This window comes from Haliotis rufescens, unplaced genomic scaffold (assembly GCF_023055435.1).
Source record: "Haliotis rufescens isolate VD_foot unplaced genomic scaffold, xgHalRufe1.0.p SCAF_101, whole genome shotgun sequence".
Taxonomy (NCBI): domain Eukaryota; kingdom Metazoa; phylum Mollusca; class Gastropoda; order Lepetellida; family Haliotidae; genus Haliotis; species Haliotis rufescens.
The window spans coordinates 493,296-505,504 of NW_025963782.1; the positions used below are offsets into that span (position 1 = coordinate 493,296).

Consider the following 12,209-nt stretch of genomic DNA (forward strand, 5'->3'; position numbering starts at 1 on the left):
CAGAGTTTCTCTAAGAGTTACTCCTAACTCCTAAAAGTTACTCCTAACTCCTAAGAGTTACTCTAAAAGTTCTCCTAAGAGTCAACGAACTCTTAACATATAGGAAAACTCTTAGAGCAACTCCTATCTCGTAACTAGGGAATTCCCAAGTTATTTTTAGTAACGAAAGTGTAATTATTGTCTAAAATCCGGACGATCAGGGTAATTCCCGGTGACACTGAATTGTCAATTGTGTTTTTTGTCATAACAGTGATTTTTTTTCCAATGTTAAATAAATATATGTTATTTGTATCATATGTTTGTTGTTTTTTCTGCACATTTCGAATGCATAATTGTCTGTGACAAGATCTGACATAAAATATTACCGGCACCGAGATCGTCTCGTGTATCACCGGCACTAATTTCACAACAAATGCTATATTGTTAACAAACCAATTCCAATCTTATTATATCTATCGCATGTTTATTTTTTTATGATTCAATTTACTAGTTGTATCGGCATTTCATTAATGTTAATAAAATTTAATAAAATATATTTTTTTGTCTTTTGCTGGTACAACTAATAGAAGCCAACAAGGCTACAATTAAGGGGAAATTTGGGCCCAATCTTTCTTCTGATGATAATAAGAAATGTTGGGATGATATAATCAACCAAATCAATCGTGCACATCCCAGATCTTTGGAGAACAAAAGAACCACAGATGACATTATGAAGAAGTGGTGGCTTCTCCAGTCTAACAGTGGAGAGGGGATAGCCACCAAGAGAAACCAGCTCACTGGTACAGGTACAAATAATTCATTTTAATAGTAAAAATGGAATTGCAATAATAAATTGATAATACATGTATATTTAATACAGCAATTTAATTCCTTGGATTACAGAGTTTCATTTGTCTTTGGGGAAAAATGTATGAATTGTTCCCTAGAAGTTAAAATTTTGCTATGAATTTCTGTTAAGTAAAAGATGTTGCCATAAAATGAAAAATGGCTCTGAATCTATGTATTTATACTCTCCAATCAAAATCAAAATTGTTTTCTTTTTTTCTCTTACTGCCTTGAAAATGATGAAAATAACCCATAATCCAAGTACATAAATTGATGATCATGCCTAAGGAAAAAAATATTTACAATTTATTTTGTTATTAAAATTTCATTTATTTCATATCTATAATGTGAAGAATGACATTCCAATTTGATTCCAGAATAATATAAACATGCTGCATAAATACTACATCCCAGTGGAAGAAGAATAACTTTAGCATATATATCATGATATTAAATTTAAAACAGTATCAACAGCATCAAATTTGAATAACTTGGGTATATTGATGACTATAACAACAGATATAGATTTACACACTGTACATATACAAAATCAATATAGGAAAAAGGATACAAAGTTCAATTGATAAGATATGAAAGAACGACAAAATTCATTTAATTATTTACAGGTAGTTGTCCGGCTGGACCTGAATTGTCGACAGTTGCCGAGGTTGTTCAAAACATTCTGGGACGTGATAACACTACCATAAGTGGATTGGATGGCTTTGATTCATTCCCTGAAAATGCCAGTACAACAAGGTACCCTACATAAAAAATATGTACTATACTGCTATTCACAATTCACAATTAAAAATGTGTTAAATATATTTGGTCAATATAAGAACTGTCATTGAACTATCATTGTTATGACCAGCAATCTCAAATTAATGAATGTACTTAGTTAATATTAACAAAAAGTGTCAACGGTTTTACATACAATATTATCTATTCACACAAAAGGATTCCCCCCTTAAATGATACATCAACACACACTATCAAATTTGTTTCAGCGCTCCGGAGTCTTGGTCCTCATACCAGAACCCGATCAACTTCACACCCTTGGCCAGCACCAGCACCAGCAACACCAGCAGCAGCAACACCAGCACCAGCACCAGCAGTTGTGTGCTGGATGACTACATTCCTCTTAAATTTCCCACACCTGTTCAGGTGCTCAGCCCTTCAGAAGTCTCACTAAGGGAAAAGAGAGAAAAATTAGAAATCGAAGTGCTTGAACTCCAGAAGGAGTATTACAGTATCAAAATAAAGAAATTTAAAAACCAAATAACTGATATGGTATTTTACACAAGGTTACAGGTCAAAGCATGGTTCTTTGATAAATTGTTATAGTTAATTTATTGATTTTACAAGTTTTAAGGTTGCAACATTGATATTTCATAACCCATTGAAATAAGTCACACTTGGTACCGTATTAATATTAATTATTGATGTAACTAGATGTTGCAATTAGAAAAGATGGACTATTGATAATCAATACCATCATGACTCTCACACTAATGAAGAACATGTTTATTCCATCCAATGTAAGGAATCAGTCAACATGACAATGGACAATGGAAACAACAAAATTCCAGTCCGGGAACTGAACTTTGCTGGAAAATTAGTCCCATATGTGATAGACTCTGGCGCAGCTGAAAACATGCTTGACCAACCAACATATGATGCCCTCAGACAGGAAGGGCACATAATTGGAAATCTTAGAGACTCCAAGAGTCATTTTTTCGCATTTGGATCACAAGACCCACTGTATGTGGTTGGGAAGACCGTTCTACCTGCTCAGTATGGAAACATAAAACAGGACTGAATTTTATGTGGTATCAGGTCGATGTGGCAATCTTTTGAGTTATCAATCTGGTGAATCGTTGGGTATCATTCATATCGCCAGAAATGTGAAATCATCTGAGATGGAAGACATTATTTGTGATTTTCCAGAACAGTTCAATGGAATTGGCAAAATTAGGAACAAACAGATAAAACTACATGTTGACAAATCAGTACAACCAGTCCGGCAACCACACAGGTGAATCCCATTCCAGATACGGAAAGACATGGAGGAAGAACTGAAAAGATTAGAAGATCTGGACATCATAGAGCCAGTACCGAATGAGCCCACTCCATGGGTCAGTCCCATCGTTGCAGTACCTAAGAAGTCGTCAGGCATCCGCGTATGCGTTGACATGCGTGAGGTCAACAAGTGTATTCGACGTGAAAATCACATTTCACCAACTATTGATAACCTCATCTCAGAATTATATGGATCGACAGTCTTCTCCAAGCTAGACTTGAATGCAGGATGCCATCAGTTGGAGTTGAGCCCAGAAAGTCGCTATCTGACCACATTTAGCACCCATGCAGGACTCAGACGATACAAACGCCTCTCCTTTGGTATAAATTCTGCTTCAGAAATATTCCAGAATGTCATTTCAGAAGATACTCAAGGGATTCCCGGATGTAGAAACAACCAAGATGACATAATCGTTCATGGTGCTACTCAGAAGAAGCATGATCAAACTCTTCATGCTGTATTCACAAGACTCCGTGAACATGGCATCAACCTAAACAAGTCTAAATGCGAGTACTCAAGTTGTTAGCTATGCCAGCCGTGCGTTATCTGATGTTGAGTCCCGTTATTCCCAAACAGAACGAGAAATGTTGGAAGTCATATGGGCAGCTGAACACTATCACCTGTATACATTCTGGAAGAAGTTCCAGATCATCACAGACCACAAACCGCTTCTCAGAATCTTTAAAAAGCCGAAAACCAACTTCGGCCAGAATAGAGAGGTGGCGCATCCGACACACGCCATACAAGTATGAACTTGCCTACCAACCGGGTCGTGACGAAAACAACCCAGAAGATTACATAAGTCATCATCCACCCCAGGTTTCATCATTACCTAACATAGCAGAAGACTATGTAAACTACGTTACCATGAATGCAGTACCCAAGGCTCTCAAGTTCGAGGAAATTCAAGCAGCTACAAAGCTGGATCCAGTACTCCAAAAGGTGATCATTGCAGTAGCAGACAACTGGGTGGATCCTGAACTTGAACCATTCGTACGATTCATGGAATATGCTGTATACAACGGAACAGTCTTGAGAGACCACAGGATTGTGATCCCCCAAATTCTACAGCATCGGGCAGTTGATCTTGCGCATCAGGGGCATCAAGGAATGGTAAAGACCAAGAGGCTCCTACGTGAAAAGGTATGTTTTCCTGGTATAGATCATCTAGTTGAAGACAAGATCAAGCGCTGCATCGCATGTCAGTCAACTATCGACACTCCTGTTCACAGAGAACCACTCAAAATGACAATTCTTCCATCATCTCCATGGGAAAATGTGTCGATCGACTTCTCAGGACCTTATCTGTCTGGAGAATGCTTGCTAGTGGTTGTAGATGATTATAGTCGATATCCAGAAGTGGAATTCGTTCGATCTACATCAGCAAAATCTGTCCAAAGCTTGATGCAATATTCTCGAGGCAAGGAATACCTCGAATTGTGAAATCAGACAATGGTCCACCATTCAACAGTAAGGAGTTTACACAGTTTGCAAATTACCTTGGATTTCAGCATCGCAAACATCAGATGAAGTTCAAAGAGAACATATTTCTCCTACTTCCATCCTGAAACTACCAAACAGACGTTCTACCAGATCCATCACTTTGCCAGTTCGATTCCGGGACTACAAAATGATACATTATATCCAGAAACATAAGTGATGTAAAATCACAAATGTACACATGAAGTGTGATCTCTATATCAGAACTATAAAGTGTTTTTGAACATATTATGATAATCAAAGATATATTCTATCCGGAGCATAAAGATTGAACATAAAAGTTGACAACAGTTGATTTATACTTCCACTGGTTAGTTCATGTAAACGTGGTCTAGTTCCTTTATTGATTAGTATGCAGATAGAATACATTTTGTATATTCTTCAATTTCTTACATAAGATTTGATGTTTGTTCAATATTCAGCAAAGTAATCATTTATGTAAGTGTTAAGGACGGTATTTGAGGTTGTTCATCATTTTAGAAGTTTAAGTTAATATTGTGATTTATATAATCTGATAGGATTGTTTTTAAGATAATATTCATCTTGGCAATCATGATATCTGGCTTAACAAGTAAGTTTTTTTTTTATATCTATAGATTATTACTTATCAGTTGTATGTTGCCCTACTTTGTAATGTAAAGTTAAGGAGGATTGTAGTGTATATGCAATCAAGGTTTATAATTGTATGCATATGTATGGGTCAGAGGTCAGGGTCTCGTTTTGGGATTGACCATGTGCGAGCCAGTATCAATGGCGGCGTCCTGTATTCATTGCACTGACGATGAATAAAAGTCTTCGTTTCACTCCTTCAAGGATCATATCATTTATTAACAGAGCAAGGATCATTCAAGAACATTATGATAATCAGTAAGGTTATTTAACACATCTTTTCGAGCTCGAAATATACGGTTTCTACAATGTCGCAACTGCACGGCGGCGGCCATATTGGTACTCTAAGAGTTTACCTGAGTATATAAGAGTGCCAATGACCACTCCTAAAGATAGGAGTAACTTTTAGGAGTTAGGAGTAACTCTTAGGAGTTATGAGTGAACTCTTAGGAGTTTTGGCAGTTAGGAGTAAATTTCCAACTCTAAGAGATTTTTATAAATACGGACCCAGACTTGTATCTTTCATCACCTTTGATTGGAAAAGATTTGGCATATAATGTAACCAAATTTCGTATTCTTGTCCATAATCTAAAAGTATAAAAATGCGTTATAGCAAATTTGATGTTGACCAAAATATATTAATATGCCGAAACTGTGATTATATAGTTATCGAAGTTGAGTACTTTTTTCTTCTGGTTTTCCGTCATTATACAGAAAGTAGAAATAAATTTCTCCCTAATTATTACCACAACTATCCTCCCCGCCAAAAACTTAGTTAATTGAAATCTTCAACAAAAATAAACATTTTGAAAGGTATTTCCCTGTACTTAAATAAAACTTGTATAAATGAAAATACATACTCTATAATAATTGTTGTTGAAAAGTTATCCAGATACTGTAAACATTGTTTATATAAATTGTAATATTGGCCCTCCAATTCCGAAATAAAAAGGGAAAAAGATAATATACTTACGTAAACTAAGTATCATCGTCAATGCAAACCTACCAAGACATCTAATATTCACTGACAGCAACCGTCACAATTAATGAACATGTTCAATAGCTTATTGCTCGTATACACCTGTGATGCATTGCATATTACGCACATATACAAATAATTTTGATTTCTGTTTTAGTCATACAAAATTGGTTGGTTGGTTGGTTTGTTGTTTAACGCCGCACTTAGCAATATTCCAGCTGTATGACCAGACAATCCAGTGATTAATATCATTAACATCGATCGATGACATGTATCAACCAAGTCAGCGAGCCTGACCACCCGATCCCGTTAGTCGCCTTTTACGACAAGCATAGTCGCATTTTACGGCAAGTATGGGTTGTTGAAGACCTATTCTACCCCGGAATCTTCACGGGTATAGTCATACAAAGCAGTCATCCAAAATGTGTTTATCTGGAGAATGCATTAAACGTACCTGTTCCTCTTCTTGTTTGGCACGTTTCAGTTCTGCTATCTCCTTTCTCATCGCAATCATTTGATCATTCATATCTAGAAGACAATCACAGTAGCAATCATATGACTCTGAGCCTGTGAGTGCGAGTCTAGTATTGGCGCATTAAATTTTAAAGATCACATGTCAAACGTATTCATAACAATGATCCACTGCAAAAAGCATACGTTTTGTAATATATTTGTACATTTAATTGTTTCAGTCCCCCCACCTAGCTATGTATCACGATCGTCTCAGATTTAGCATCCCCTACCTTTGTACTCATTTTCAGCCATTTGTTTTCCCTCACTGAGAATTGCTGGTGTCTGTTGATGACAAGGCAGAATCATATTACTGAATCATACATTATATATACACGTTAAAACTAATCATTCTTTAATATATTGTGTTCGACTGGTATTATTTGACCTCCTTTTTTACTTGTATTTGACTCGTTTTCATAGAGCACCTGTCTTCAATCCACCCATGTCTATACTGTCTTTCTATCAAACTTGTACTTATTTGTGATATATCTTCGACATACAGGTATTTAGAAACCATCTGCATGTTTGTGCGGGTTATGCATGACTTTCGACAGCTTCATACAACCATGACCTGTCTTTTATAAGGTACTGTAAATTCCTCAATATAACTTGATTCAAGTACCAGTCATTATGAAGGCAGCACTCCTCACATTAAGTCATGCTTGAGTAGCTATACTGCATATGACAAGATAGACACAATTTTATGGATAACAACTTCTTTAATACTGTGAAAAGCGACGTTTCGGCATAGATCCTAATACCGTTGTCAAGCAAGACTGAATGAGGGTTCTTACTTATATTGGAGATTTAACGTGCGCTTTCCGACTGCAAGCGTATGTCGCACACAGGCCCGGCCAGGCCATTTAATGTTTTTCCGAAAAGGGGAAAAGTGAGTTTGTGCACCCCAGGAGGGGGCCTTAGGGGTTGCTTATATAGTAATTTCAAAATTTTGAGATTTGGAATGAATGCCAAGGGTTGGTGGAGGACGAGCTAAGGGAGCTGTGTGTGTTGGGTGGTTGTTACATTAGGTAGTTTTGGTTTTAATATTTTATTTGGGGTTTAAATGCGACTAATTAGTCCTGTTTTAATAAGGTATATGCCTTAGGCTTTGAATTTTTCTAATTTATTTTGTGGTTTTAGGATTGATTCTAGTGTAAGTGCGATTTTAAGATTTAGGGTGGTCTTTTTTTAGTACTTTCCTGATTTGGCTATTTGAGTTTTGGTATATATTTTGCCAATTAGTATTAATTTTTTTGTTTAGTGACACTTTTGGTTTCTGATTTTGAGCTGGGTAAGTTTAAGCTTATTTCTGGGAGTTTAAGGGATAATTTTGCTGCTTTATCTGCGTTTTCATTTCCAAAGATTCCTACGTGGGCGGGGATCCAAATGAACTCTATTGTTTACCTGCCTTAGTTAAGTTGTTTGAGCTTTTGAGTATTTGATTTATCAGTTTGGGGCGGTTTTTAGTGTTTTTATTTTTGAGGGCTTGTAGTCCAGTGAGGGAGTTGGTTGGGATGAGGACTTTTTGGTGTTTTTTAGATTGCTGATTGTGTAGTGCTGAGGCCATGCCCATGAGTTCGGCCGTGAATATGGATTGGTTGTTTGGGAGTCGGTAAATTGGGTGTAATGGTTGGTTGTGCGATGTGTACTCCGAAACCTGTGTGTTTTGAGATCGAATCTGAGGATCCATCTGTGTTTATGTGACACCAATTTGGCCAATTTTCGTGTATGTATGCTAGGTGGTGTGGTGGTTTTAGCGATGTTAGGATCGGTCTGTTTATTTAGCGTATCGGCTAGTGTTGTGTCTATTTTTGGTATTTTAAGTTTTGGAGTGAAGATATGGATGATTTATTGTTTTGTTTAAGATTATTTATTTTGTGTTCATTTAGGTAATTGGTTATTCTTTGGGAAATTGGAGTAAGTAGTGGATTTCTCCGGTCTAGGGCTGTGGTTTCCATGGCTAATATTGTTTTTTATTAAGTTTTCGATTAGAGGGTTTGATTGGGACGCGGCCCAGAAGTTTAGGGTAAGTTGTTCCCTACGTAGTTTAAGTGGCATTTCTCCTGTTAAGGCCTGGAGTGAGGTGGAGGAGGTGCCATGTTGAGTTCGTGTGATTAGTTTTACGGCCTGATACTGGATTGAGTATAGTTTTTTAATGAGAGCTGCCATAGTCTAGTTTGGATCTAATAAGTGATGTATAGAGTGAGAGGAGGGTGTTTTTAGAATTTGGTTTGTTTTTTAAATTTGATTGGTTTGTTGTTTCGTTGGAGGTTTTAGGGAGGAGGGTTGCATATTTTTGTGTTTAAATACCATTCCTGTGTTTTTTCTAAGTTTAGGGAGAAGCCCCATTCGTCAGCCCATTTTTGTATTTTATTTAGAGATTTTTGTATTAAGTTTTGGGCAACTTTAATGCTTTTAGTGCGGATCCAGGTCTCCATCATCCGCGAATTTTGATGTGTTTACTTTGGGGGATAGTCCCTCGAATAGATCGTTAATCATAATATTGAAGAGTGTCTGGCTTAGGATGCTGCCCTGGGGAGTGCCATTTTCTAGGGGACATTGGTCCGATAGCGTTTGGTCTATGCCCACGGTGATTTTGCGGTTTGTCAGGAAACCTTGGATGTAGTTAATTATTTGACCTTTAAGACCTATTTTTTTGTAGTTTTTGTATTAGCCCGTTATGCTAAACCATGTCGAACGCTTTGGAGAAGTCTAGAAAGATGCCTGTAGTATATTGTTTGTTAAGTTGGCTTGTTTAAATTACCTGCTCTAGCCGGGCGAGGTTATCTAAGGTTGAGCGTCCAGGAGTGACACCGCTTTGGTCATGATTTATTATGTTGTTTTGTTCTAAGTAGTGTTGTAGCCTGTATTTTGCCATCTATTCCATTACTTTGCATAAGTTAGAAGTTAGGGAGATTGGTCTGTAAAAATTAGCCTGGTCAGCTGGTTTATTGGGTTTGGGGATTGGTATGACAAGGGCTTGTTTCCAAGGTGATGGGACCTGTCCGTTTTGATATATGAGGTTATAGAGTTTTAGAAGAGTTTGGAGTAGTTTGAGTGGTAGTTGTTTAATTATCTGGTATGAAGTCGTGTATTGGTCAGAGGTCAGTGTCTCGTTTTGGGATTGACCATGTGCGAGCCAGTATCAATGGCGGCGTCCTGTATTCATTGCACTGACGATGAATAAAAGTCTTCGTTTCACTCCTTCAAGGATCATATCATTTATTAACAGAGCAAGGATCATTCAAGAACATTATGATAATCAGTAAGGTTATTTAACACATCTTTTCGAGCTCGAAATATACGGTTTCTACGATGTCGCAACTGCACGGCGGCGGCCATATTGGTACTCTAAGAGTTTACCTGAGTATATAAGAGTGCCAATGACCACTCCTAAAGATAGGAGTTACTTTAAGGAGTTAGGAGTAACTCTTAGGAGTTATGAGTGAACTCTTAGGAGTTTTGGCAGTTAGGAGTAAATTTCCAACTCTAAGAGATTTTTTATAAATACGGGCCCAGACTTGTATCTTACATCACCTTTGATTGGAAAAGATTTGGCATATAATGTAACCAAATTTCGTATTCTTGTCCATAATCTAAAAGTATAAAAATGCGTTATAGCAAATTTGATGTTGACCAAAATATATTAATATGCCGAAACTGTGATTATATAGTTATCGAAGTTGAGTACTTTTTTCTTCTGGTTTTCCGTCATTATACAGAAAGTAGAAATAAATTTCTCCCTAATTATTACCACAACTATCCTCCCCGCCAAAAACTTAGTTAATTGAAATCTTCAACAAAAATAAACATTTTGAAAGGTATTGCCCTGTACTTAAATAAAACTTGTATAAATGAAAATACATACTCTATAATAATTGTTGTTGAAAAGTTATCCAGATACTGTAAACATTGTTTATATAAATTGTAATATTGGCCCTCCAATTCCGAAATAAAATGGGAAAAAGATAATATACTTACGTAAACTAAGTATCATCGTCAATGCAAACCTACCAAGACATCTAATATTCACTGACAGCAACCGTCACAATTAATGAACATGTTCAATAGCTTATTGCTCGTATACGCCTGTGATGCATTGCATATACGCACATATAAGAATAATTTTGATTTCTGTTTTAGTCATACAAAGTTGGTTGGTTGGTTGGTTTGTTGTTTAACGCCGCAATATTCCAGCTATGTGACCAGACAATCCAGCGATTAATATCATGAACATCGATCGATGACATGTATCAACCAAGTCAGCGAGCCTGACCACCCGATCCCGTTAGTCGCCTTTTACGACAAGCATAGTCGCATTTCACGGCAAGTATGGGTTGTTGAAGACCTATTTTACCCCGGAATCTTCACGGGTATAGTCATACAAAGCAGTCATCAAAAATGTGTTTGTCTGGAGAATGCATTAAACGTACCTGTTCCTCTTCTTGTTTGGCACGTTTCAGTTCTGCTATCTCCTTTCTCATCGCAATCATTTGATCATTCATATCTAGAAGACAATCACAGTAGCAATCATATGACTCTGAGCCTGTGAGTGCGAGTCTAGTATAGGCGCATTAAATTTTAAAGGTCACATGTCAAACGTATTCATAACAATGATCCACTGCAAAAAGCATACGTTTTGTATTACATTTGTACATTTAATTGTTTCAGTCCCCCCAACCTAGATATGTATCACGATCGTCTCAGATTTAGCATCCCCTACCTTTGTACTCATTTTCAGCCATTTGTTTTCCCTCACTGAGAATTGCTGGTGTCTGTTGATGACAAGGCAGAATCATATTACTGAATCATACATTATATATACACGTTAAAACTAGACATTCTTTAATATATTGTGTTCAACTGGTATTATTTGACCTCCTTTTTTACTTGTATTTGACTCGTTTTCATAGAGCACCTGTCTTCAATCCACTCATGTCTATACTGTCTTTCTATCAAACTTGTACTTATTTGTGACATATCTTCGACATACAGGTATTTAGAAACCATCTGCATGTTTGTGCGGGTTATGCATGACTTTCGACAGCTTCATACAACCATGACCTGTCTTTTATAAGGTACTGTAAATTCCTCAATATAACTTGATTCAAGTACCAGTCATTATGAAGGCAGCACTCCTCACATTAAGTCATGCTTGAGTAGCTATACTGCATATGACAAGATAGACACAATTTTATGGATAACAACTTCTTTAAAGCGACGTTTCGGCATAGATCCTTATACCGTTGTCAAGCAGGACTGAAGGATAGAATAGTACAGAATATATATAGTAGGTGGAGGATTAACAGTAGAGGATTAACAGCAACAACAATTGCATACATGAGATGGGATAACATTGGTAGGTAGGTGACAACAAAAAGATGATGCTGTCACAACACGATGGACAGAGAACACATAGGTGGAAGCCAATAGGGACATGAAGCCTATACTGCATATATATTACAATTCAAAGTAGATCTAAATATGGTAATTTAGGGGCGGCAGCCTGGTAGCTCTTGTTATTTGTTGTGTCATTGATTGAATGACAGTTTTCCAGGGTTTAAGCATTGTAGACTACAATTTGGTCATCGCCGCTAAATATATCCCAAACATTTGATATGCCATTCTGTTAGCCTTAATATTTCCTTCAACATCTTCTACACACTGGTGGCAATGTATCATATTATTGGCATATTATGTGAA

At 36.9% G+C, this 12,209-nt stretch overlaps 1 protein-coding gene across 1 annotated transcript in view; it reads right to left on the minus strand.

Moving 5' to 3' along the window:
* Positions 1 to 1,153: 1,153 nt before the first annotated feature.
* The window catches only part of LOC124121016 (myosin-10-like), a 48,354-nt gene continuing 37,298 nt past the window's right edge, over positions 1,154 to 12,209 (minus strand). Inside the window, exons 29-33 of the mRNA XM_048391891.1 lie at positions 11,230 to 11,281; positions 10,940 to 11,013; positions 6,737 to 6,788; positions 6,448 to 6,521; positions 1,154 to 2,013 (exon numbers count right to left, since the gene is read on the minus strand). Coding sequence (XP_048247848.1) covers positions 2,011 to 2,013; positions 6,448 to 6,521; positions 6,737 to 6,788; positions 10,940 to 11,013; positions 11,230 to 11,281 — 255 coding nt within the window. The 3' untranslated portion in view covers positions 1,154 to 2,010. The remainder of the gene's footprint in view (positions 2,014 to 6,447; positions 6,522 to 6,736; positions 6,789 to 10,939; positions 11,014 to 11,229; positions 11,282 to 12,209) is intronic.